This window comes from Eumetopias jubatus, unplaced genomic scaffold, assembly GCF_037043125.1.
Source record: "Eumetopias jubatus isolate StellerSeaLion01/CBP00866 unplaced genomic scaffold, mEumJub1_p1.0 scaffold_8, whole genome shotgun sequence".
Lineage (NCBI taxonomy): Eukaryota > Metazoa > Chordata > Mammalia > Carnivora > Otariidae > Eumetopias > Eumetopias jubatus.
Window position 1 is genome coordinate 100,248,219 of NW_028274814.1, and position 23,322 is coordinate 100,271,540.

At 41.4% G+C, this 23,322-nt stretch overlaps 1 protein-coding gene across 3 annotated transcripts; it reads left to right on the top strand.

The window, feature by feature from the left end:
- Positions 1–1,308: 1,308 nt before the first annotated feature.
- Positions 1,309–23,218, top strand: GLIPR1 (GLI pathogenesis related 1). Of its 3 annotated transcripts, XR_015768729.1 has the most exons (7): positions 1,309–1,578; positions 2,776–3,018; positions 12,850–12,962; positions 19,609–19,691; positions 19,786–19,861; positions 22,597–22,623; positions 22,727–22,764. XR_015768729.1 is itself a non-coding variant. In XM_088025269.1 (6 exons), the coding sequence occupies exons 1-6, from the start codon at positions 1,387–1,389 to the stop codon at positions 22,879–22,881; spliced, it is 813 nt and encodes a 270-aa protein (XP_087881395.1). In that variant the 5' UTR covers positions 1,309–1,386; the 3' UTR covers positions 22,882–23,218. The 3 variants fall into 3 exon arrangements, 2 of the variants coding, with proteins under 2 accessions (XP_087881395.1, XP_087881396.1); XM_088025269.1 differs by lacking the exon at positions 19,786–19,861 and having other exon boundaries at positions 22,727–23,218; XM_088025270.1 differs by lacking the exon at positions 19,786–19,861 and having other exon boundaries at positions 2,776–2,997; positions 22,727–23,218.
- Positions 23,219–23,322: the final 104 nt, after the last annotated feature.

Consider the following 23,322-nt stretch of genomic DNA (forward strand, 5'->3'; position numbering starts at 1 on the left):
ATCCTGGTTCTCACCAGTTCCTGAATGCCTAAGAGGACACATGCACCAGACAGTTGCCAATAAACACCCAGACCCCAAGCAAAGATGAGACACATGCTCTTTTCCTGGATGCTCCATCACTCTCTCTCTATATATAGATATAGATATTATATAGATATAAACACACACATGCACACACACACACGCACACACACACACACACACACACACACACACACATATATATATATATATCTTCAATAAACTCTGCTTTCACCTCCTGCTGACTTGTGTCTGATTTCCATCCTTCTCTAAGCAAAGGACCCTCTTGGCTGGTCCTTTGGGACCCCCTCTGGGTACCTGGACCTGTCCTGCCTGCATCAGATATGTGGTCCCTGTCCCCTCCAGTTCTCTTCACCTCCTTACCCTTTTTTCACTTGATCAACACCAGTCTGATTCCAGCTCAGCAAAGATGTCACTGCTGTTGTAGGAAGCCATTTTGACCCTTCCCAGGATGGGTTAAGCATCCTCTGTAAGTCCTTAGCCCCGAGTGCTTTCTTCTACCTAGACCTTCAACTGTCTCTGTCCTTGTCACCACCGTCTCACAGCTCCTACTTCTCTGAACTCCTGGAGGACGGTGTTTATCTCATATTATGAAACTGAATACCCAGAGCAGAAATTTAATATGTGTTAATAGCTAGTTCATTGGACCCTCCCAAATCCTCTCTGATTAAGGGGCTAGAAAAAGTTTTATTGGCCTCATTCAGTAGGCAGCTGAGGATTACAGTTTGGTAACTTGTCCAAGGTCTTACAGCTAGTGAGGAACAGAACTTAAACTAAAATGTGAAATTGAGACGAGTGCTCTCTCTTCCATTTCTCTCTCTCTCTCTCTCTCTCTCTGCCCTCTCTTTCCCTTCGTTACACACACACACACACACACACACCCCAACGTGAATGAATTCTATGTCCAAAGTTAAGATGTTAGCCAGATATTCCAACTGATACGACTCTTAAAAAGTTTTTGAAAAGCATTTTGCAAGACGTTTATGGAAGTAAGAAATATGTTTTTATTTAACCACCAGAACCTCCGTAAAAATTGAGACTGTTATTTCTGGAGATTCTAGAATTTCCCTTGGAAATATCCCCTAACTCAAAAGAAAGTCTGATACAGCCTCACAAAAATTTATGTTATAATAAGTGCTGTGTTACTGAGAACCACTGCAAAGATGGGGTTAAAAGCCCCAAAGTGGCGGAAAACCATATATGGAGAAACCCATTTCTTTAAACTTGTGATGAACTCATGTTCTGCTTTTTGTTTTTTGTCTCGAAGCTGAAGTCAAGTAAAACTGAAAGAGGCACACACGCCAGGACCAGCCGTGGCTCTGGGGTCCACCCTCCCGGGGCTCCATGCCAGGCAGACGGAGCATGCGAGTCACACTTGCTTTGACAGCTTGGATCGTTTCTGTAGTTCCCAGTCATGAATATACAGCAAACAGTTTGCCAGATATCGAAAATGAAGATTTCATCAAAGACTGTGTTTGGATTCATAACAAGTTCCGATCAGAGGTGAATCCAACAGCCAGTGCTATGCTATACATGGTAAGGACAAGAGCAGTATTCGTAGCATGAGTAAGTAAAAAACAACTAATGTGTACTGACTTGGGAGGTAAATCCTTGCTAATCCGGAATCTTTTTTTTCCATCGTGATTCATGTGTGCAGTAAATTCATAATCTGTAATCAAAATGAATCCGGTTTAGCTCTGTTGACTCATGTCTTGCAAGCAGGCTCAGCAAGTACATTTTATTTCTCTCTTTTAGATGCTTCCTTTCCTCTGGTCATAGATTTTGCTTTTTTTTTTTTGGTCACTTTCTTCCCTGTTAATTTTTGAAGGTTGTGTTGTTTGTTTATTTTGTCTCTAAGTTTGCCTTTTTTTTTTTTTTTTGCTGCTGGCAGAGTACTGGCTTTCTCAGGAAGGTAGCATGGCATCTCAAGAAAGGATGTAATTTTGAATCGGTCAGGCTTGGGTTTGAGTCCCAGCTCTGTGGCTGTGAGCAGCTTTTTAACGTGCCTGGGCTCTTTAGGGTAGGGCCTATTGTGTTTATTAAATTATATAAACTATGTGAAACACAGCATACAATATTCTGCACGCAATAGGCCCGCAGTGAAATGTTAACCCGTGTCCCTCACTTAGATTCTGAATTCCACAAAGCTCCATCATCAGGTTTCCCACTGGCCCTATAGGATGGTGGAAGCCCCGAATGAGACCTCTGTTCCGGTTGTTACCCTCATCATGCCTCATTCCCTTTCAAACTCTCACTTTGCTCACTCCAGTTACATTGTTTGGTAAGAGTTTTCATTCTTTTTAAATGGAAAGGAATAGGAGCTTCATTCAGGAGGCTGGCCACCTGGGGAGGAGGCCGACTCTGGTCCAAAAGCCAGCTCCACACTTTCTGCCCATGAGGGTTTTAAAGGGACAGGATGTGGTTAATCAGCGAGGGGTGTGCAGTGGCCTGTAACTTTTCCTGATTTCCCATGGATTTGGTGGTGCCTGTTTACAGCTACAGGGCTTGAGGGTTGTGCAAAAGGTGTAATTCTTGTTCTGTGACGTGTGAGGGCTTCCTGTTCTCTCATTAATGGTAGGAGGCTGAGTCACCCTCTGATCACTCAGCTTTCTCATCTTCCAGTGTCTGCGCTGATCCCTCTTCAACTCTTTTTCCTCACTGTAGTTGAAAGATCTTTACAAAATCCAGTTTTCATTCTTGACCCTCCTATGGTTTAATGTGTTTTTTTGGCAGACGTGGGATCCAGCACTAGCCCGAATTGCAAAAGAATGGGGAAAAAACTGTCGGTTTGCACACAATGGACAGCTGCACTCGAACAAGCTGCACCCGAACTTCACTTTTGTGGGAGAAAACATCTGGACTGGGTCTGTATCCATATTCTCTGTGTCTTCAGCCATTACTGACTGGCACAGTGAAAGTCAGGACTATGACTTCGAGACTCAGAAATGCACCAAGGTCTGTGGCCATTACACTCAAGTAAGCGTCTGCCCTGTTTCTCTTTTTTTAAGATTTTATTTATTTATCTGGTAGAGAGAGACACAGCGAGAGAGGGAACACAGGCAGGGGGAGTGGGAGAGGGAGAAGCAGGCTTCCGGCAGAGCAGGGAGCCCCATGCAGAGCTCGATCCCAGGACCCTGGGATCATGACCTGGGCCCAACGACTGAGCCACCCAGGTGCCCCTGCCCTGCATTCTCTTGAAACCATCCTTTCAAGGGTAAAGAGAAAACTGGAATCTGGTGTTAAGAAAGTATATAGTTAAGCTGGTGCACCTGTAAATATGAAAGAGTAGGGGTTGCAAGCTTCCTTCAAAAATAAATAAATGGAGCAAACTTCCATAGCAGGGGAGGTCATGCTTGAAGAGTTCAGTTATGTGCATAAACCTAAAACGTGAGGCTCACTGATCTGGACAGACTTTGAATGTTTTGATAACAGCAACCCCCCTGGGAGGCTTTATTCCATTTGTGAGCCATCAGAGGATGTGGTGAGTGAATAGATTTTCAGGGATGCGTCCTCTATGGAATTGGAGGCACTTGATTTGGGACTCTAAAATTGGGAGACATAAGCATCTCTGACAGAAGCTTCAATTCCGTATGCTCCCGTTCCTCCGAGTGTGGGCGGAGAGCCTGCCATGTGTCACGCGAGGACGAGAAAAACGACAGTGGAGAGGCCAGCATTTAAGCTTGTGTAAACCATCCTGTGGCTATTCTGCCCCCCAAATCTACAGGATTTAGTCCCAGTGGCCACATTCAGAGGCTCCCATTGAGGGTTTTTTTTTTTTTTTTAATTGAAGCTGGTTTGGTTTCCTAACCCTAATGCATGTTTGCAACACGTGGAAATAAATCCCTCAGGTAGACCATTTTCTATGGTCTTCTTACTCTGCTGCCTCCCTACCCCAGTCACATTTCATTTATTTACTTTTATTTCCTGGCATCTTTGTCAAGCCAATAACTTACAGTGCTGAACCCATATCTGAATGGTTTTAATGTACAAAAATGTGTTGAAATGAGGCATGAGGGCAAAAACGTTTCTAACAAGGTATTTAACTTGGAATAACAGGGGTTTTTTTTTAAAGATTTTTAAAATTTATTTATTTAACAGAGATAGAGAGAGAGCGTAAGCAGGCAGAGCGGCAGACAGAGGGAGAGGGAGAAGCAGGCTCTCCACCGAGCAGGGAGCCTGATGCAGGGCTCGATCCCAGGACCCTGAGATCAGGACCTGAGCTGGAGACAGACGCTTAACGACTGAGCCACCCAGGCGCCCCAGAATAACAGGTGTTTTTAAAGAGTGAAATGTTGTTGGAAAAACTCTCAATGTAGTTCAGCCATATAGAGCCTCTGGTCTCATTACAGGTGAAACAAGGTTGGCATCGCTATTTATTATTATGACGTGAGGGGAATGAAGATTTCAGTGACATTTTCACCTCAAGATTATTGTAAGCAAGGAAGAGTTATCAAACCACCAGTAGCAGTGGTCCCTTTCTTGAAAATATAAATAAGATTTCCTCTAGACTTATCCCATAAGCCATTCATCTTGGCTTATGTTCACAAAAAATTGTAACCAGAAAGTTGATTCCATCAGAATCCTACCAGTTCTCGAGGGCCAGAAAGCTAACTCCAGGTTGTCTACAAGTAGTACCTGTTACCATTAAACATTGTGCTGTTTAAATCTCCAAAAATAATTGTCAGTTTGAGGGCACTGACTCTCATTCAGTCCGTGTTTAAGCTTCTACCCCGCACGAGGTACTGTTGTAAGGCACTCCCTGGTCATGTCTTTGTGCAGATGCCTGCCAAACAGAGCCTGGGGCGGTAGCTTATGTCCTACCATATTATTGAAGAGTACAATCGCCAAGAAGTCAAAGTGAGGAGAAATGCGGGGTGGGGCAGGGAATGAGGGACACAGATGGCAATGGCCCCTGACCCTTAGGAGGTGAGCTTCTCCGAGGAGAGATGTGTGTAAGCGGATGTAATGTGGCGCACGGTTGGTGCACTGTGGAGATACCGACAAGGTGCCATGTGGGCACAGAGGACACAGCAACGTATGTGGCCAAAGGGAGGTCTGGAGACATAGGAGTTGTTTATACAGCAGGAGCCAAATCAGTTGGTTCTTGAAAACTAGGTGAGAGTTTATCAAATGAAAAGGAAAAGGAAGAGAACTCCTGGCAAAATTAACAAGGTGTACAGTGGGTACAAATGAGCCTTGTACTTCAGAAGAATGGCTAGGCGCTCACCACAGCAAATATCTGAAGATCAAAGGACTGTTAAATTGAACACAGACTCCTAAACCATGCAAGTCAGTACGCTCCACATCCATGATTCCAGGGACTAAAAACAAGAGGAGGAAACTTGATTTTAAGTCATCTAGACCTGAGATTTCAGAGATGGCCTTCCCCAAATTAGCTGAGCTTACTTGTAGATTTTTCCCTTCCATCTAGGACAAAAAAAGGAGGGCCAACATTTCGGACATGAGAAAACTCATTTCCTTGCATACAGGTGTCAGAGCCCAAGCTGAGTGATCCTAACCTGTTCTCTCTTAAGAGACCACTACATTCTACTCCCACTTCTGAAGAGCAAGCCTTATCCTGGAGAGGAAGTCCAGGGACACCCTGCGTTTGGGATAATGCAACCCGCAGCAACCACTTTTAAGTGTGGTACTTAGCTCTCCATGGTTTAAGATCTCATTCAAATCTCACCAGGAACCTGTCAGAGAGCCGCAATCATCCAAAGATGAGTCAACAGGCTCAGGGAAATGAAGAAGTTGTTTTCCCAGACCTTACGTCCTTGCCTCTGTGCACCTAATCTCAGCCGGTCTGCAGGAGAGCCCCTGAGCACCAGCCCTAATCCCCCTGCAGGGTCCCATTTCTGCCCCAAGATGAAAGAAACTATCATGAACCAGGAGAAACTCACCAAACTGCAAGCACACGTGCGCATCGCTGGGAAAGGAACTGCCCACTGAAAGAAGGTGGTGCATAGAACAGCTACAGCAGATGATAAAAAAACTTCAGGTCTCCTTAAAGAAGCTGGGGGTAAACTATCTCTGGATCGAAGTGACTACGTTCACAGACCAAGGAACAGTGATCCACCTTCACAACTGGAAAGTTCAGGCGTCCCTGGCAGCGAACACTTTCGCCATCACAGGCCGTGCTGATGGAAATGCTACCCAGCGTCTTCAACCCACCTGGTGCAGACAGGCTGCCTAGTTCAGGAAGATGAGCTGAAGCTCGGCCCCACACAATCCATGGGTGGAAAAACATCACTTGCTACAGGAGAGGAGGAGGAGGAAGTTCTAGATCTTGTGGAATTTTTTTTAAAGATTTTATTTATTTATTTGACACACAGAGAGAGAACAAGCAGGGGGAGAGACAGAGGGAGAGGGAGAAGCAAGCTCCCCACTGAGCTGGTACCCGGACGTGGAGACTTGATCCCAGGACCTGGCGATCATGACCTGAGCCGGAGGCAGACGCTTAACCACGAGCCACTCAGGTGCCCCTGGATCTTGTGGAATTTTGATGAGGCTTCCAAGAATGAAGCAAACTGACCTGACTCATCTTCTGAAAAAGATAAAACTTATTACTAGGAGCTGCTATTTTATATGATGACTGCTTTTTAAAATTTTGTTCATGGATCTGATGAAATCTAGATCTCTAATATTTTTTAAGCCCAAGCCTCTTGGACACTGTAGCTCTTTTCAGTTTTTGCTTAGACACAATTCATTCTTTGCAGCTAGTAAGCTGAAGAAGCCTCAGGATAAAGTTTGAAACAAGGTTAATAAAGTTCTTTGCCTAGTAGTAAGAAAGAAGAGGAAGTAGAAGAAGAAGAAGAAGAAGAAGAAGAAGAAGAAGAAGAAGAAGAAGAAGAAGAAGAAGAAGAAGAAGAAGAAAGAAGAAGAGAAGAAGAAGAAAAGGAAATTGTTTTCCCGGTGTCACAAAGCTGGTAAGAGGAAGGGCTGGGATCCAGATATCAGGTATCTGGTGAGGATTAAATAATAGGATTTATATAAATTATCTAGTAAAGTGCTGGTACTTAGCAGGCATTAAACAAAGGTTAGATCTCCTTCATGAGCTGGGTTTTTTTTGCCAATTATATTGGAAGAAGATTTTGACAGTCTGGTTAAAGATGACTTTACATTAAAACATAATGTTTTCAGGGAGGGCGGTGGGGGATGGGTTAGCCCGGTGATGGGTATTAAAGAGGGCACATTCTGGATGGAGCACTGGGTGTTATACATAAACAATGAATCATGGAACACTACATCAAAAACTAATGATGTAATGTATGGTGATTAACATAACATAATAAAAAAATAAATAAATAAAAGAGAAAGTCAAAGAATGTAAAAAAAAGAATAAAACTGCCAGTAAACAATAAAAAAAACAAACAAACATGTTTTCATCCCTGCAAAAAATGTTACCGGGAGATTCAAGACTACTCAGTTGCCATTTTATTTTTTATTATTTTTTAAAGATTTTATTTATTTATTCATGAGAGAGAGTCAGAGGGAGAAGCAGGCTCCCAAGCAGCAGGGAGCCCGATGCAGGACTTGATCCCAGACTCTGGGATCATGACCTAAGCCAAAGGCCGACACTTAACCATCTGAGCCACCCAGGCGCCCTCAGTTGCCATTTTAAATTCTTGCTGGAAATCACCTCAAGTGGATATTATAACGCCCCACTTATCCTCATCTGCTATTAATAAAAAGCAAGTTATTTTCAGATTTTGGCTGGTGAAGGATGGTTGTACAGAGTAAAGACAATAGATTTAGATCCAGTTACTAACTCATAAAGATGTGGTATTTCTTGACACATTAGATCAACACTTTAGCTCGGTCTTCACTAGAGATAGATTTGCACTGTGTAAGAATTTTGGCATATTAGTATGGAAGATTAGATATTTTGCTGTCGGCAGTTCGCCTTTATAAAACGGAAATAGTTTGACTTCAATTATATGGGCGGGGCAGGAGCTTCGGTTTGGTAGTGCTGAGAATGCCCACCAGATGGCACCATAGATCTCATTTTTGGTTTTAATCCCCGCCACGCTGCCACCTTCTTGAAATCGTTAATTTTACACCCTTACCGAACCAGTGGAAGTGGGACATGTTTCAGTTTCTCTACCTGGTTTTATATATGTTGCAGTGTCACCATACTCGTGATAATAGTGCCTGATAATGAGTCAGAAGGACTCATACTGAGACTTGAAAGAAGATGGTGGGAAGGGGGCATTAGCTCCAAAGGAGAGGCATGCCCCCGCCCGTAGGTTCCCCAGATGCAATGTTTTTGTTATAAAGGTGTAGAGAACGTTATCCTCACTGAATAGTGAAGGAAGCTAAGGTCACGGTCACAGAGTGAGGGGCTAAGCTGGAATATGAACTCCGTCTTTGTAGCCTCAGAGGCCACAAGTTGAACCCAGAACCTGAATGCTCATAAAGCTTTTTAAAAAGAGACCAACTTGAATGTAGAATAAACTGTGGGACATCCGTGCAATAAAGAAGTGAACCCAACAGTACGAATGGGTCTCAAATGCTTATGCTGTGTGCAAGAAGCTAGAGTGGAAAAACTACATTTAAACTGATCCCATTTATGTAACATTCTGGAAAAAGCAAAATGATAGGGACAGAAAACATATTAAAGATTGTCAGGGGCCAGGGGATGGGGGGAAGAGCTGACCGCAAAGGAGCACAAGGGAACTTCTGGGAGCGATGGACAGTGTTCTAGGTTGTGAATATGGTGGTGGCTACACAACTATGTTTTTGTCAAAATTCATGGAACTGTACACCTAAAAAGGATGGGTTTTACTGTGTCTTAATTACAACCTGACTTTAAAAAAAGAGAGACCCATTAAAACAAAATGAATGGTAATTAACATTGCATACCCTTGGAAACAAAGAGACCAGAAAAGAAAAGTAAAAGACAGTAAAACAAAAGAAACAGCGTAAAGCATTAAAGATGTGTGTGTGGGAAGCCCAAAAATTAAGAATACTTGAGATAAAACAACACCTGAAGAAAGTGCTCAAAGACCAAAGGATAAGAAATATAAAATGATTTACCGAGGTGATGGTAAAAGGAAAACACAGACAACATTGCACCCAGTTAGCATGCATAATAATAATTACCTATGGAACTTGTTAAAATATAGATTTTATTATTTTTTATGGCTGAATAATATTTCTATATATGTAACACATTTTCCTGAAGAAGAAATTCTGCCATTTGCAACAACATGGATGGACCTGGAGAGTACTATGCTAAGTGAACGAAGTCAGGCCAAGAAAGACAAATACCATCTTATATGGAATCTAAACAAAAAACAAACTCTTAGAAACAGAGAAGAGATTGGTAGGTGCTAGGGTGGGGTGGAGGGGAAAAAAATGGGTGAATGTGGTCAAAGGCTCAAACTTACAGTTATAAAATAACTAAGTCTGGGATGTACAGCCTGCTGACTGACCATAGCTAACAATATTGTAGTATATATTTGAAAGGTGCTGAGAGAGTAAATCTTACAATTTCTCATCACAAGAAAAAAATAATTTGTAACTATATGGTGATGGATGTGTTAAATAACAAAAATTCATCTAAGTAATGTTAAAGATCTAATTGGCTTTATTAACTAATTCATGAGTCAGGCAGCACCCCATCTAGCAAGTAGAGGGGAGCTCCAAAGGGCTACAGAAAGGGAAAGGTTTTAAAAGGCAGGACAGAAAGAAACAGAAAAAAGGATTATTTTAAGTGAGGTCATCTTCCTTTGGGGAGAAAAGGGTCTTATTAAGTGGTTTACCTCATCTTCCTTTGGGGGGATGGAGAGGTCCCTTTGACAGATTAGCTTATTGGTGCTAACCAGAAAGTTCCTGACTGATTTGTTAAGACTGCATTTCTGGGGGTGCCTGGGTGGCTCAGTGGGTTGGGCTTCTGCCTTTGGCTCAGGTCATGATCCCAGGGTCCTGGGATCAAGCCCCTCATCGGGCACCCTGCTCAGTGGGAAGCCTGCTTCTCCCTCTCCCACTCCCCCTGCTTGTGTTCCCTCTCTCGCTGTGTCTCTCTCTCTCTCTGTCAAATAAATAAAATCTTAAAAAAAAAAAGAAAAGAAAAGAAAAGTGCAATTAGGTTAGGCCTTAGGCCCCAGTTTGGTGACATGGCCTAGGATAAGTCATGCCATTTTAGGCCTGTGAGTTTCTTCTTGACACATGTTAACTAGATGTATTATGGTGATCATTTCACAGTGTATAAAGTTATTGAATCATTATGGTGTACACCTGAAACTCATGTAATGTTATATTATCAAGGATATCGCAATTAAAAAAAAATACAGATTTCCAGGACAATTCCAGTGACTCTCATTCAGCAGGACTGAGATGGGCTCAGAAACCTGCATTTTAAACAAAGCTTCCAAGGTGAAATCACCTTGAGATACAGTGAAGAGAAATTTAAAATTTTTAAATAAATGCAAAAATGATTGGAAAGTATACATACAAGGGTCAAACCTGAGGATTCACGGCCATAAAGCTAGGCTCTCGCCCTGAGCTAGAGGCCTCAGTTCTCTGCAGGGGATTCCGGTGTGAGATGAAAGGGCAACCCCCCACGTCGATCAGGACGGGAACCGGTCCCTTGCTGAAGGAGAGCACGCCCCCTCCTCTGGAGGGGAGCCCCAGCTGCCTTCCCATAGTCTCCCAGCTGCCAAACCAAAGAGGACAGAAGGCAGAGAGCTGCTCCCCTACCTCCGGTTTTGTCCCCCCCCTCAGCCTCCCTAGCCACTCCCCCACCCACGACCCCACCTTGAAGCCTCGGAGAAGCGCAGACTCCGATCCACATCTCCCCTCCCGCTATACTCTCTCCCCGAGGCGTGGTTTTCACTGATTTTTTTTTTTTTTAAAGTAAACTTGAGCTTTTTTTCTGCAGCCACACCAGCCTTGTGTCAGTTCAACGAGTCTTTTTCATCTTGGGTTAGCATAAGCTGCCCTACCTGGAAGACTTCTCCCGGCTCTTAGACCAGCTCCCTGGGCTTCGGTCCAGCCTCACTAAGGCAGAGCAGGCTCCCACGCTGGGCGCTCCCTTAGCCGCCTCGGCTCCCCCGCACCACAGTCAAACCCTTGCATAAAGGCCCCACGGCAGCTTTTCTCTACATTTTGTAAAGGCACCCATTGGCTCCGGGTCTTTCACCTCTGTATCCCCCATACTGGGCTCAATTCCCTTCACAAGATTACTTTTGAAAAAAAATATGTAAAAGTAATTTAATATGCAATTTTGTCTCACTGTGAAAAGGAGTGCATTTGATCGCTGGCTTCTCTCTAGACACCAGCTCTTTAAAAATGTTTTTTTTCTTTAGGCTTCTGTGACATCAGACACTCTTGGTTAAGATGAGCTAATTTGTGGGGCTTCGTGCAAAAGGAAAATGTAAAGTTCCTTGTTCAAAAATTGGGGGGAAAGTGCCACTAAATGTGGGAAAACATGTGACAATGTTGAACTAAACTAAGTACGGAGCCCCCTGCCCCGGCCTGTGCAACGGCACAGGCCCCTCTCCCTGAGGCCGGCACCGTCTTTGGTTTCCCTCCTATGCCGCCCCACACTCCTGTTCAATCTCCTTTGCTGGTTGATTGTCTTTTTCTCTTGATCCCACGCTCTCATTTCCTTGTTTATCTATTATCTTTGCCTACGATCTAATCTAGCCCCGTGTCTTCCAGATTTCTATCTCTAGCCTTGCTCTGTCCCCTGAACTGTAGATGGTCCCCTTTCAGCAGCAAAGGCACTCCACGCTTGGACATCTCAAGGGTCACCAGACCTAAACAGAACCCCTGTCCATGCTCCCACCCTCCCTCCTCCTTCCCTCCGTTTCCTAATCTCAGGAAGTGTTACTCAGGCCCCAAATGTTCCCACTTCCCCCACACTAAAAGCAAAAGCAAGTCCTTTCAGCTTTAGCTAGAAGCTGAACCATGAACCTGATGGATTCCCAGGAACGGGCCACCACCACCCAAGTGTGGGCCACCATCTTTGTTGTACCACTGAAACAGCCTCTCAAATGCCCTCCATCTTTCTTCCTTTGCTCTCCTCAGTCCACTGACTTCGTAACAACCAAAGAGATCTTTCTGAGATGGGAAAAAGAGTCTATGCTCACTTGCCTACCAGATTCCCCACGACCTGCCCCTCTGGCTCTTAACTCAATGCGAACGACTCTGCCTATTACCTGGATCCCAGTTCCGCTGGCCCTCTCTCTGCCACTCTCACAAGCCGGTTCCACCGTGGGGCCTCCACGCCTCTGCTCCCTCGGCACGGAAGGCTCTTCCTCCCACATTTGGGTCTCCTACACATTCATCCCCAGTGCACCTCCTCCATGGCCCCTTCTCTGGACACCCAGGCTCAGCCCCTCTTCCCCAACACTATTTTATGTCAAGTGCCCAAAATGATCTTAGTATTGTGTATATGTTTATTTCACACACACCCCAATAATAAAATTCCAAGTCTTGTTTCCAACTGAATTCTGAGCACCTGAGTGCTCCCTGGTAGCAATGGCTCTCCCTGCTAGAGTGAATACACCTCACTGTGTTGGCCTAATCATACTCAAATGTTCATTTTATTGTCTCTCTTTTTTTTTTAAAGATTTTATTCATTTATTTGACAGAGAGAGACACAGCGAGAGAGGGAACACAGGCAGGGGGAGTGGGAGAGGGAGAAGCAGGCTTCCCGCCGAGCAGGGAGCCCGATGCGGGGCTCGATCCCAGGACCCTGGGATCATGACCTGAGTTGAAGGCAGACGCTTAACGACTGAGCCACCCAGGCGCCCCTATTGTCTCTCTCTCTTGCTGCAAATTCTTATTTTCTTTCAGGTTGTCTGGGCAGACAGTTACAAAGTTGGCTGTGCAGTACAGTATTGCTCCACAGTTTACGGCATTAACAGCTTAACCAATGTAGCGCATTTCATATGCAACTACGGACCAGGGTAAGTACCCAAATCAAACTCTTTCTAAACTTCTTTTAAATCTACTTTAGAAGTATTTATTTTCATTATAGAAAATTGGGATAATAAAGAAAGTGTAAAAAAGAAAATTAATATCACTATTAATTCCTCTACCCAGAGATCTACTCCATTAACACCTGGTACATTTTTTTTTTAATGTGTGTGTGTGTGTGTGTTTGCACCCTTTACAAGTGCTACACAAATACACACATACATACACAACACGTGTTTTTAAGAGTGGCAAGACTAAAATGTTTTCAGGGACATAGATTAATGGGAAATGGTAATAACACCACAAAATGGGAGGATTGGTGTTACTTTATATTTATTGATTTTTTAAAAACTTGGCATATTTTGCACAATTTTCAAAAAAAGTAACTCAATTAAATTTCTCAATTTATGTAATTTATTTCATTTACTTTTGAAAGTTTTGGTTTTGAAATGGATACAGTTTTTCTTTCTTTAGAAAATAGGGTGGACCCATGACATGCCCCCGCCTTTCTTTAAACATATATGTGTGTTTATGCATCATACACGTTATTGAGAAAATAAGATCATACTAGAAATGCACATATTCTATTTTTTTACTTAAAATTATACCATGAGCATTTTCCATGTCATTGAATTTTTAAACATATGAATAATTAGAAAAATAATGAAAGTACCCTTTCACAAAGATGGTGTTGAAGGTGAAGGAAACCTTTGCCCCTCCCAAAGCCAAAGCCAAGGCTTTGAAGGCAAGAAGGCAGTGTTGATAGGTGTCCACAGTCACCAAAAAAAGAAGATCCACACATCACCTACTTTCTGATGGCCCAAGACACTGAGTCTCCAAAGGCAGCCCAAATATCTTCAAAAGAGTGCCCCCAGGAGAAACAAGCTTGACCACTATGCCATCATCAAGTTCCCCCTGACTTAACGAGTCAGCCTTGATAAAAGCAGAAGACAACAACACACTTGTGTTCACTGTGGATGTCAAGGCCAACAAACACCAGATCAAACAGGCTGTGAAAAAGCTCTATGACTTTGGGTGGGGGGATGGGTTAGCCTGGTGATGGGTGTTAAAGAGGGCACGTTCTGCATGGAGCACTGGGCGTTATACGCAAACAGTGAATCATGGTACACTACATCAAAAACTAATGATGTAATGTATGGTGATTAATATAATAATAATAATAATAAAAAGTTCTATGACTTGGACATGGCCAAGGTCAACATCCTGATCAGGCCTGATGGAGAGAAGAAGGCATATGTTCGAGTGGCTCCTGACCATGATGTGTTGGATGTTGCCAACAGAATTGGTTACATCTAGGGCTTCCAGTTGGCTCAGTCAGTTAAGCGTCTGCTTTCAGCTCAGATCATGATCCCAGGGCCCTGAGATCGAGCCTCATGTGGGGCTCCCTGCTCAGCGCGGAGTCTGCTTCTCCCTCTGCCACTCCTCCCCACTTGTGCTCTCTGGCATGCTCTCTCTCTCTCAAATAAATAAAATCTTTAAAAAAAAAAATTGGGGATCATCTAAACTGAGTCCAGTTGGTTAAATCTAAACATACATTTTTTTCACCATAAAAAAATGAGTAATATTTATAAAATGCTTACTATATGCTAAGCATTTTTTTAAAGACTTTTTTATTTATTTGAGAGAGAGAGAAAGAGAGGGAACGCACACTTGAGCTGGGTGGGGGGGCAGAGGGAGAGAATCTCACGCAGACTTCATGCTGAGCACGGAGCCCTACATGGTGCTCTATCCTGAGACCCAGGAGATCAAGACCTGAGCTGAAACCAGAGTCGGTCACTTAACCATCGGAGCCACCCCGCTAAGCACTTTTCTAAGTGCTTCACACATATTAACTTACTTAATTTTCATGAAAGGTCTTGAGATGGGTCGTCTTACCACCCCTGTTTGGCAGTTAAGAAAACTGAGGTACTGACAGGGTGAGTAGCCTGCCCAGGGTTCCACCATTGGTGACACTATTTCACATGTCACTATGTCATAGCTGGACTGTAACCTGGGCTGTCTGGCTCCCGAGTCTGTGCTCTAGATGGACACAACAGCTCATCCTACTGAAGAATTTAGATTGTTCTCTGTATTTTAATATCTGATGAACAACCTTGTATAGAAGTCTTTGATCCCATCGATTTCCCTACAAATTCCTAGAAATAGCATACTAAGTAATACATGTGAACATCTTTAAGTTTTTAAAAATGCATATGGCCAAATTATCCTCCACTATTATTTATACCAATTTATACTCCTTCATTAGGACTGGGATTATCATTTTTTAATATTTTCCAATCTGATATAAAGTGTTATCTCATATTTTCTTTTGCATCTCTTAGACTACCAGCGATTATACATTTTCACCTGATTGCCTATTTACATTCCTCCTTTTGTGAAGCATACGGTCTGCTCATTTTTCTACTAGAGTGATTTTCTTAATAGTTTATGGTAGTTGTTTGTATTTTAAAGCTTTTAACCCTTTCTCATATACATAACATTTATTATTTTTTTTAAGATTTTATTTATTTATTTGACAGAGAGAGAGAGAGAGCTCACACAAGCAGGGGGAGCGGCAGGCAGGGGAGAAGGAGAAGCAGGCTCCTCCCGGAGCAGGGAGCCCGATGCGGGGCTCAATTCCGGGACCCTGGGATCATGGCGTGGGCCGAAGGCAGATGCCCAACTGACTGAGCCACTCAGGCGCCCCAACATGTTTTTTGTTTCCCTTGAATTTTGTTTGGATTTTTCCAATCTTTGGGATTCCAAAAGATCGCCTCTCTCTCTTTCCCTGAAGTAACGCTCAGAAGAAATGTTTGATAGTTTGAGTGTAGGTGGGAGTGTAAGGACTAAAATCAGGTGTCATTCAGAAGAGAACAACTTTGACTTAAAATCCCAAAGTCAGAAAATAGGGAAAACCCAGGAAAAACCAGCCAAAGCCATCAAGCCAATCAGTGGTGACTTTTCATGACATTTATATAACTTAATGGTTGAGATACGGGGTCTTGAGACCCACTACCTTGGTTCACTTATGTGTGACCTTGGACAAGTTACTTAATCTCTCTGAACCTCAGTTTGCTCTGCAAAAGATCAGGATAATAAAAGCACTGACTACTTATCAAGTAGCTATGAAAATTACATGAGAGGGGCGCCCGGGGGGCTCAGTAGTTAAGCGTCTGCCTTCAGCTCAGGTCATGATCCCAGGGTCCTGGGATCGAGCCCCGCATCGGGCTCCCTGCTCCGCGGGAAGCCTGCTTCTCCCTCTCCCACTCCCCCTGCTTGTGTTCCCTCTCTTGCTGTGTCTCTCTCTGTCAAATAAATTAAAAAAATCTTTAAAAAAATTAAAAGAAAAAGAAAAAGAAAACTACATGAGAAAAGCTAGGTAAAACACCAGGTATATGTAATACCCAGCAATGGTGATTATTTGAGAAGTACTCACAGTTATTGTTATGATGAAGCACAAATGTGAAGTCTCCTGGCTTACACTCACTTTACTTGCTTTTAGAGTTCTAAACAATAAGTTGTAAAACTTAAAACCAGTTATAATACTTCTATAGAGTAACATTCATTTATTCATACAAATAATTCATACATTCAATTATTCAAAAAATATTTGTTTACTGAGCTTCAAAGGAGAACCAGCCTGACACAGTCCCCGCTCTCATGGAATTTGTATTTATGGGCAGAAAGACAAAAAAAATACAAATAAAATAACAGCATGATGAAAGGAATAATGAAGGAAATACCAGTAACACTGTAATCAACACTATCAATAGGCAGGACCTTACTTGGATAAAGTGATGTACTTGAGTGTAGGCATGAAGAATAGAAAGGAACCAGACATGTGAAGAACTTCACGAACGGGTCGGCTGCAGAAAACACCTGCAAAGCTTCTGTGGAGAGGATTCAAGAGCGGACAGAAGAGCAGAGTGCATGGACCACTGAATGAGATGCGACTGGGGGAAGGAGGCAGCTCAGCCTTGCAGGGCTGTGTAGGTCATGGCAAATTTAACTGCATTCACATCACAAGAGGAATCCTCCAAGTATTTTAAGCAAGGGAGTGACAAGACCTGCTTTAAATTGAGAGATCAATTCTGTATGAGATGTGGAAAATGGATTGGAGGGTATGGGGTGGGGGGCACAGAGACCAGTTAAGGATGTCCTCATTTTCTACTGCCTTCTGAGCTGGTTTTTCTCCTCATAGGCCCCCATTCCACTAATTCTAAGAAGTCCAGTATCCTCCCCATATTTCTGAGATTTCCTAAGAGTGGGGTGAGGATGCTTAATTCTCTTGTCACCTGTAACTCAAGCTCTGGAGTCAGTCATTGTCCAGGACAGTTTTGACTCCTCCTCCTGGCCGCTTCAGATCATTCTGATCTGCATTTTTTAAACGTAGCCACAACTCTCCCTTCATTCTCCTGGGCCCCTCTGAGCTAGGCTATCTTGTGATTAGTGGAAGAGAGGATTATAGCACGTTAGAGAAAATGACAACCCTGACCATCAGATCCTACAAGACCTAGTGTGCTCTGCCTTAAGGACCCTTCCTCATATTTATCTTTTTCTTTAAAGATCTATCTTTTCTCAGGGTGCCTGGCTGGCTCAGTCAGTAACCTTTCGACTCTGGATCTCGGGGTTGTGAGTTTGAGCCCCATGTTGGACAAAGAGATTACTTTAAAAAAAAAAAAATCTGTCTTTTCTCTTCCTCAGTCCTGGGGCCCTTTCTCAGGCTACCAGGGAAAACACTAAAATTTCCTGCTTCTTTATGGACAGAATACTTTAGGACTCTTGGTCTCAATTGTTCCTATCCATACAAATGCAGGCCTTTCCAGTAGCGCATTTCTCACGGGATGAATTCTGCCATTTCCCTAGAATTCGTAACTGCCTTGTCTTTAGCCTGGTTTTGAAACAGTAATTTCTTCTCTTCTTTATAGTTTGGAATACACAATTCAACAAAGAATGAAACAGCACAAACGATTTTATTAAAAAAACATCCGAGAACTTGACCACTCAATGAGTTTTGTGCTTTCTAACAATGAAAGATATCCCCATAATTAATGTGTATTTTGGAGGTCTAATTATGAGAACATTCCTTTGACTATTTTCCACAGTGTAAAGCAAGTATGAGGATAAACTTATTTTCTGAAACAACCTAGATTAGTTTGGAGCCAAACATGATTAGAACATAGGTCTTGGAAACGAGGTGTTAATAAAAAGTAATGTCTCCTTAACTTTGGAGGTAAAGCTATAGTGTTAGGGGAGGGGAGTTGAGTCAATGAACTTGGAGTTAAATCTTTATTTTCACTAACCTCTACTGAAAATAACATTTCATTATGTATGAAGACAACACTTCAGCCCCATCAGCAATACTGTAACTCCGTGTTAGTACTACTTCTATCTTTGTAAATATCAGATATTCTCATAGCACATTCCATTTGCTGCAGAGATCTCAAAATATGGTTGTAATCTATCATTAAAGGTACTATCATTAGAATTCTTGCTAGATCTTAATACTTGAGAAGGACATATTGCTATATCAAAAATATTTTTAACATTTTGATAACTATTTGAACTTACTTGGTTTCCTTTATAATCTTACAAACTGTATTTTATGTACTTAATATTTTGGGGCACCTAGGTGGCTCAGTCAGTTGTGTCCAACTCTTGATCTCGGCTCAAGTCTCTGTATCAGGATTGTGAGTTCAAGCCCTGCATTGGGCTCCACCCTGGGCACGGAGGCTACTTAAAAAAAAAAAAAAAAAAAAAGTAAAAACAAAGAGTTTTGAGAGTCCATAGGCTCCACCAGACTGCCAAAGGGTACCATGACACAAAAAATTAAGAACTCCTTTCCAAAAAAGATGAGTGCATTGGCAGAGTTACTGAAATGCATGTACAGTTCTCATCATTACTACTCTTAAGATATTCATTGGGATATAAAATGCTTGGATATTATTTCACTTTCTAGTGTATGACCTTGGTCAATTACTTACACTCTGTGCCTCACCTCTACCTATATTGGGGATAAATAAATAATAGTATCTTCCCCATAGGCTACTGTGAAAATTCATTCATTCAAGGATGCTTAGTACAGTAATTATTATCCACATTACATCTTTTATGTGAAAACAAATTTAGAAATTCCCTTTTTTTTCTTTTTTTAACCCAGCCAAATGACTCCTGTCCAACTAAAACCAAGGAGGCTTGCTAAACTGGGAAGAGTAAATGTGGGCCATGAGACCTTAGGATGGGCAGTTTTTTGGATGGTAGTGATCATACAGGCCAGATAGTTAAATAGAGCCAAGTGTTGTCCTGGAGTCAGACCAATCCAAATTTCCTTGTGATTCTGACATGTATACATTGTGATTTTTGACAAGTTAACTTCTTAGAGCTTTAGTTTCCTTATTTGTAAAATAAAAATAACTTCCAGAGTTGTCTTAAGAGTTAAATGAGATGGAGGTGAAGACATAGGTTCATAGACATAGACACATAGAATAAAACTCTATAAATATTAACAGGCTTCCACTTCCCTCAACCCTCGGAATCTGTGGACTTCCATCCTATATATTTAGTCAAAGATTCACAGTAAATTTCATTAGGAAAAAAGTAATCTCTCCTAATGGACAGCTTTTTTCTACTTTATAGACAAAGCTATCAAAGGCCATACAGAAGAGGATCTACTTGCAGTGCCTGCCCCAGTGATGACAAATGTTTGGACAATCTCTGCAGTGAGTAAAAGAAAAAATCTACCAATAATACAATGTGTTTGAAACAACTTTCTCTGCAGAGTTAAGAATGCAAATGTTTGCTTTATCCTAACAGCTATTTTCAGGGAAGCTGGTGTCAGGTAGCAATCAAGCCAATGGCTTACTGTCATGGGAATGAACATATATTTAAGGTAAATTTAAGGAAGCAAATAATATCCTTCTTTTTTAGCTTTAATCAGTACAACAAAAAATGACTATGAGGACAGAAACTGTAGACCCAAGATTTGCTCATTTCAGCAAGATCAAAAAAACTCCTGATTTGTAAACACTGATTTCTCATCTTCACTTCAGGTATAGCCACACTTTTTTGATCAGCTCTCTGAGCAGTCATTTCTCCCCTAGTTCTACCATTCACTTCGCTCACAGCAGTTTTGTTAAAGGAACTCAGTAACATGTAGCAATGAATTTCTTCTCCTAGCATCAATGTATTAACTGAATTTTTCATGTTGCTACAATACTACAAAGCGTATTATTTTTTTTTTCCAAGTTAGCCAGTATAACATAGGAGTTAAAACCCACACATTTTTGAAACAGTATGCCCAGGTTCAATTTCCAGTTCCACCACTGTGACCTTGGGCAACTGTCTGAACCAATTTCCTCAACAATAAAATGTAGATGGCGCCCCCCCATCTTTTTTTTAAAAAACATATAATGTATTATTTGTTTCAGAGGTACAGGTCTGATTCATTGGTCTTACACAATTCACAGCGCTCATCATAGCACATACCCTCCCCAGTGTCTATCACCCAGCCACCCCATGCCTCCCGCCCCCCACCACTCCAGCAACCCTGTTTGTTTCCTGAGATTAAGAATTCCTCCTGTCAGTGAGATCTTGATACATGTCTTTATCTGATTGATTTAATCCACTTAGCATAATACCCTCTAGTTCCATCCACGTTGTTGCAAATGGCAAGATTTCATTCTTTGGGGGTTTTTTTGATGGCTGCATAATATTCCACTGAGGCGGAAACTGGAGGGGGAGATGAACCATGAGAGACTATGGACTCTGGAAACAAACTGAGGGTTCTAGAGGGGAGGGGAGGTGAGGGGATGGGTTAGCCCGGTGACGGGTATTAAAGAGGGCATGGAGTGAATGGAGCACTGGGTGTTATATGCAAACGATGAATCATGGAACACTACATCAAAAACTAATCACGTAATGTATGGTGATTAACAGTAAAATTTTAAAAAATTAAAAATAAAAATATTAAAAAGCAAAAACAAAAATAAAATGTAGATGGCAGTATCTCTTCACAGGTTTGATGAAACAGATCAAGGAGAAAAGAAAAAGAAATATTTATATTTAGAACAAGAACCTGGCATACAGTAGCACTCAATAAATACTACCTATTATCCATAAATTCATCCTTCCTGTACTCCCAAATGTTGAGTTTACTCTTGGTGTTTTATGCCCAAACTCTGTCACGTTTTTATGCCCACGAACAAACCTCATGTTTCTTTAAAATCTGTGGTGAAAACTGAGACAATTATTTTAAATTATTTAAGGAGTAATTCAATTATTGCCACTGGTTAGCTATCTTTCCCAATGGATTCTAAATTCCAAACAGGTAGGAATTATGCCTAATTCACTTATACCCTAGCCTGGCAAATAAGCACTAATTTGAAGGCATGTTTCCTTAAAAAAATATTCCTTCTCTTTAGAAATCTAGATAATTAGTAACAACAACTTCACAATGAGAAGAAGAAAGTTCCTGGAATTTTAAATTTTGATCTTGGGAACTAGCTTGAAATGGCCTCTAGTCTTGTGGGATAAAAATTCAGAAAATGAAGGCTGTGATCCAATAATGAAAAGCCCCTGGGCCCTTAAGAAAAATAAAGGGCAAACATGCTAATGTGTATGAGGGTAAAGAGCTTTTAACAGATTCCATCTCTGACAAATTATGACAAATATTGGAGGAAAAAAATTCTTTCTGGTGCTTTAGGTACTTACTGTTGGCAGGTTCAATAAATACCCATGGAGGCCAAATCAGGATGGTTTTGCATAATGTGCTGGGTATGCTAATGATACATGGGATGATTTTAGCTAGTGCATGAATGTACATTTGTTTCAGTATTCAAGAGTTGAATATTTAACATTTAAAAAATGTATTATGTAAGAAAAAAATCTAACTAGCACAGCATATTCTTGATTTCATGGCATTAACTGCCCAAAACAAAGTAGCAGCAGCTTCCTGGTAACTCACTACAAAGCCCCCTCACAGGGATGATGATCAGGATGCTCACCAGCACCCCAGCCATGTCCTTGCTGGGCTGCGCCACAGATTTCAACACCAGCTGGCAAAGAACTGGTGTAGAGAAGGTACCTATTTAATTAAAAAAGTATCAAGAAGGCTAAGGCAGATGTAGAATTTTCTACCTAGTGTTCGGAATGTCAAAATCCGAATAAAACTCAGTGAAAAGAGAGGGATAATTATGACATTATGCAAACCAAATCCCTATAAGAGAGAGGTCATGGTCTCTTTATTACTGACTGATCATAAAACAGTATCATTCTTCTCAGGGAGGAACTTATTTCCAGGAAAATATTTTAATAAATTGCTCACAGTGACTAATAATTATTTAATTCTTAAATTCTAATAGTTTGTTATTTTAATTGTATTTATTATCTGCTAGTTATGGTATGTAAAATTATTTTCCACTTATAGTAATAGTATATAAAAAGTTTATAAGGTTAATTTAAAAATATCAAGTTAGTATAGTTAGTACAAAAATTCTTTAATAACTAATGTTTGAAAAACACTAAGAAAGTGAAAGCAACAGTTAATGGTCATAATTAGAGACTTGGCTTTTTAAAATAAAATAAAGCCTCAGCAGTACATATTTTTTTCTTCTTCTGACTTTACAGCTAATCCAAAGCGAGACAAAGTCACAGGTATGTACCTATATCTTTCATTGTTCCATTAAGATCTATGTGAATTATATTATTACATTCTGAGAAACAACATTTAAGAAGATATTTTATGTTTGTTTCACAGGTTACCACCCTATTGTGTATCCTGACTGGCTAATACCTTCACGCAACAGATACCTATCTCTCTTTCTCACTGTTAGTCCACCAATCCTAATACTGAGTGCTATAATGATCATTTGGGTCAAACACAAATACCCTCATTTAGTTCTTTTGAACTAATATAATCCACAAAAAAACACAATTCATTCAGATGTGTTTTTTTAAAAATTAACAGATATATTTCTTAATTCTAATTTTAAAACATTTCAGAAAAATATACGTTGCAGTAAACCCTTAATAAAAAAGCTGTTCAACTTCCTATCTCTACAATAAACTCATTTTTACTTTCCACTTTTCTATGAGTAAGCATTGTTTTCAGCCTGCCACAGCTGTGACTTTCAGTAAGTAACCCAGCCTCTGTGTGTCTCAGCTTCTAAAACTACAAAATGAATGTGTTAAATTTAAGTGATTCTAAATAACTCCACTGACCCTCATTAGTAAAAACATTTCTACGTAACTTGTTGCATGCTGCTTCAATTCTAAACATCTGGTCCCCTCCCCCCGCCCCCCCGCCACCTTGCAATCTGAGGTCTTTGGTTTATCATTTTCCCAGACTCAGAA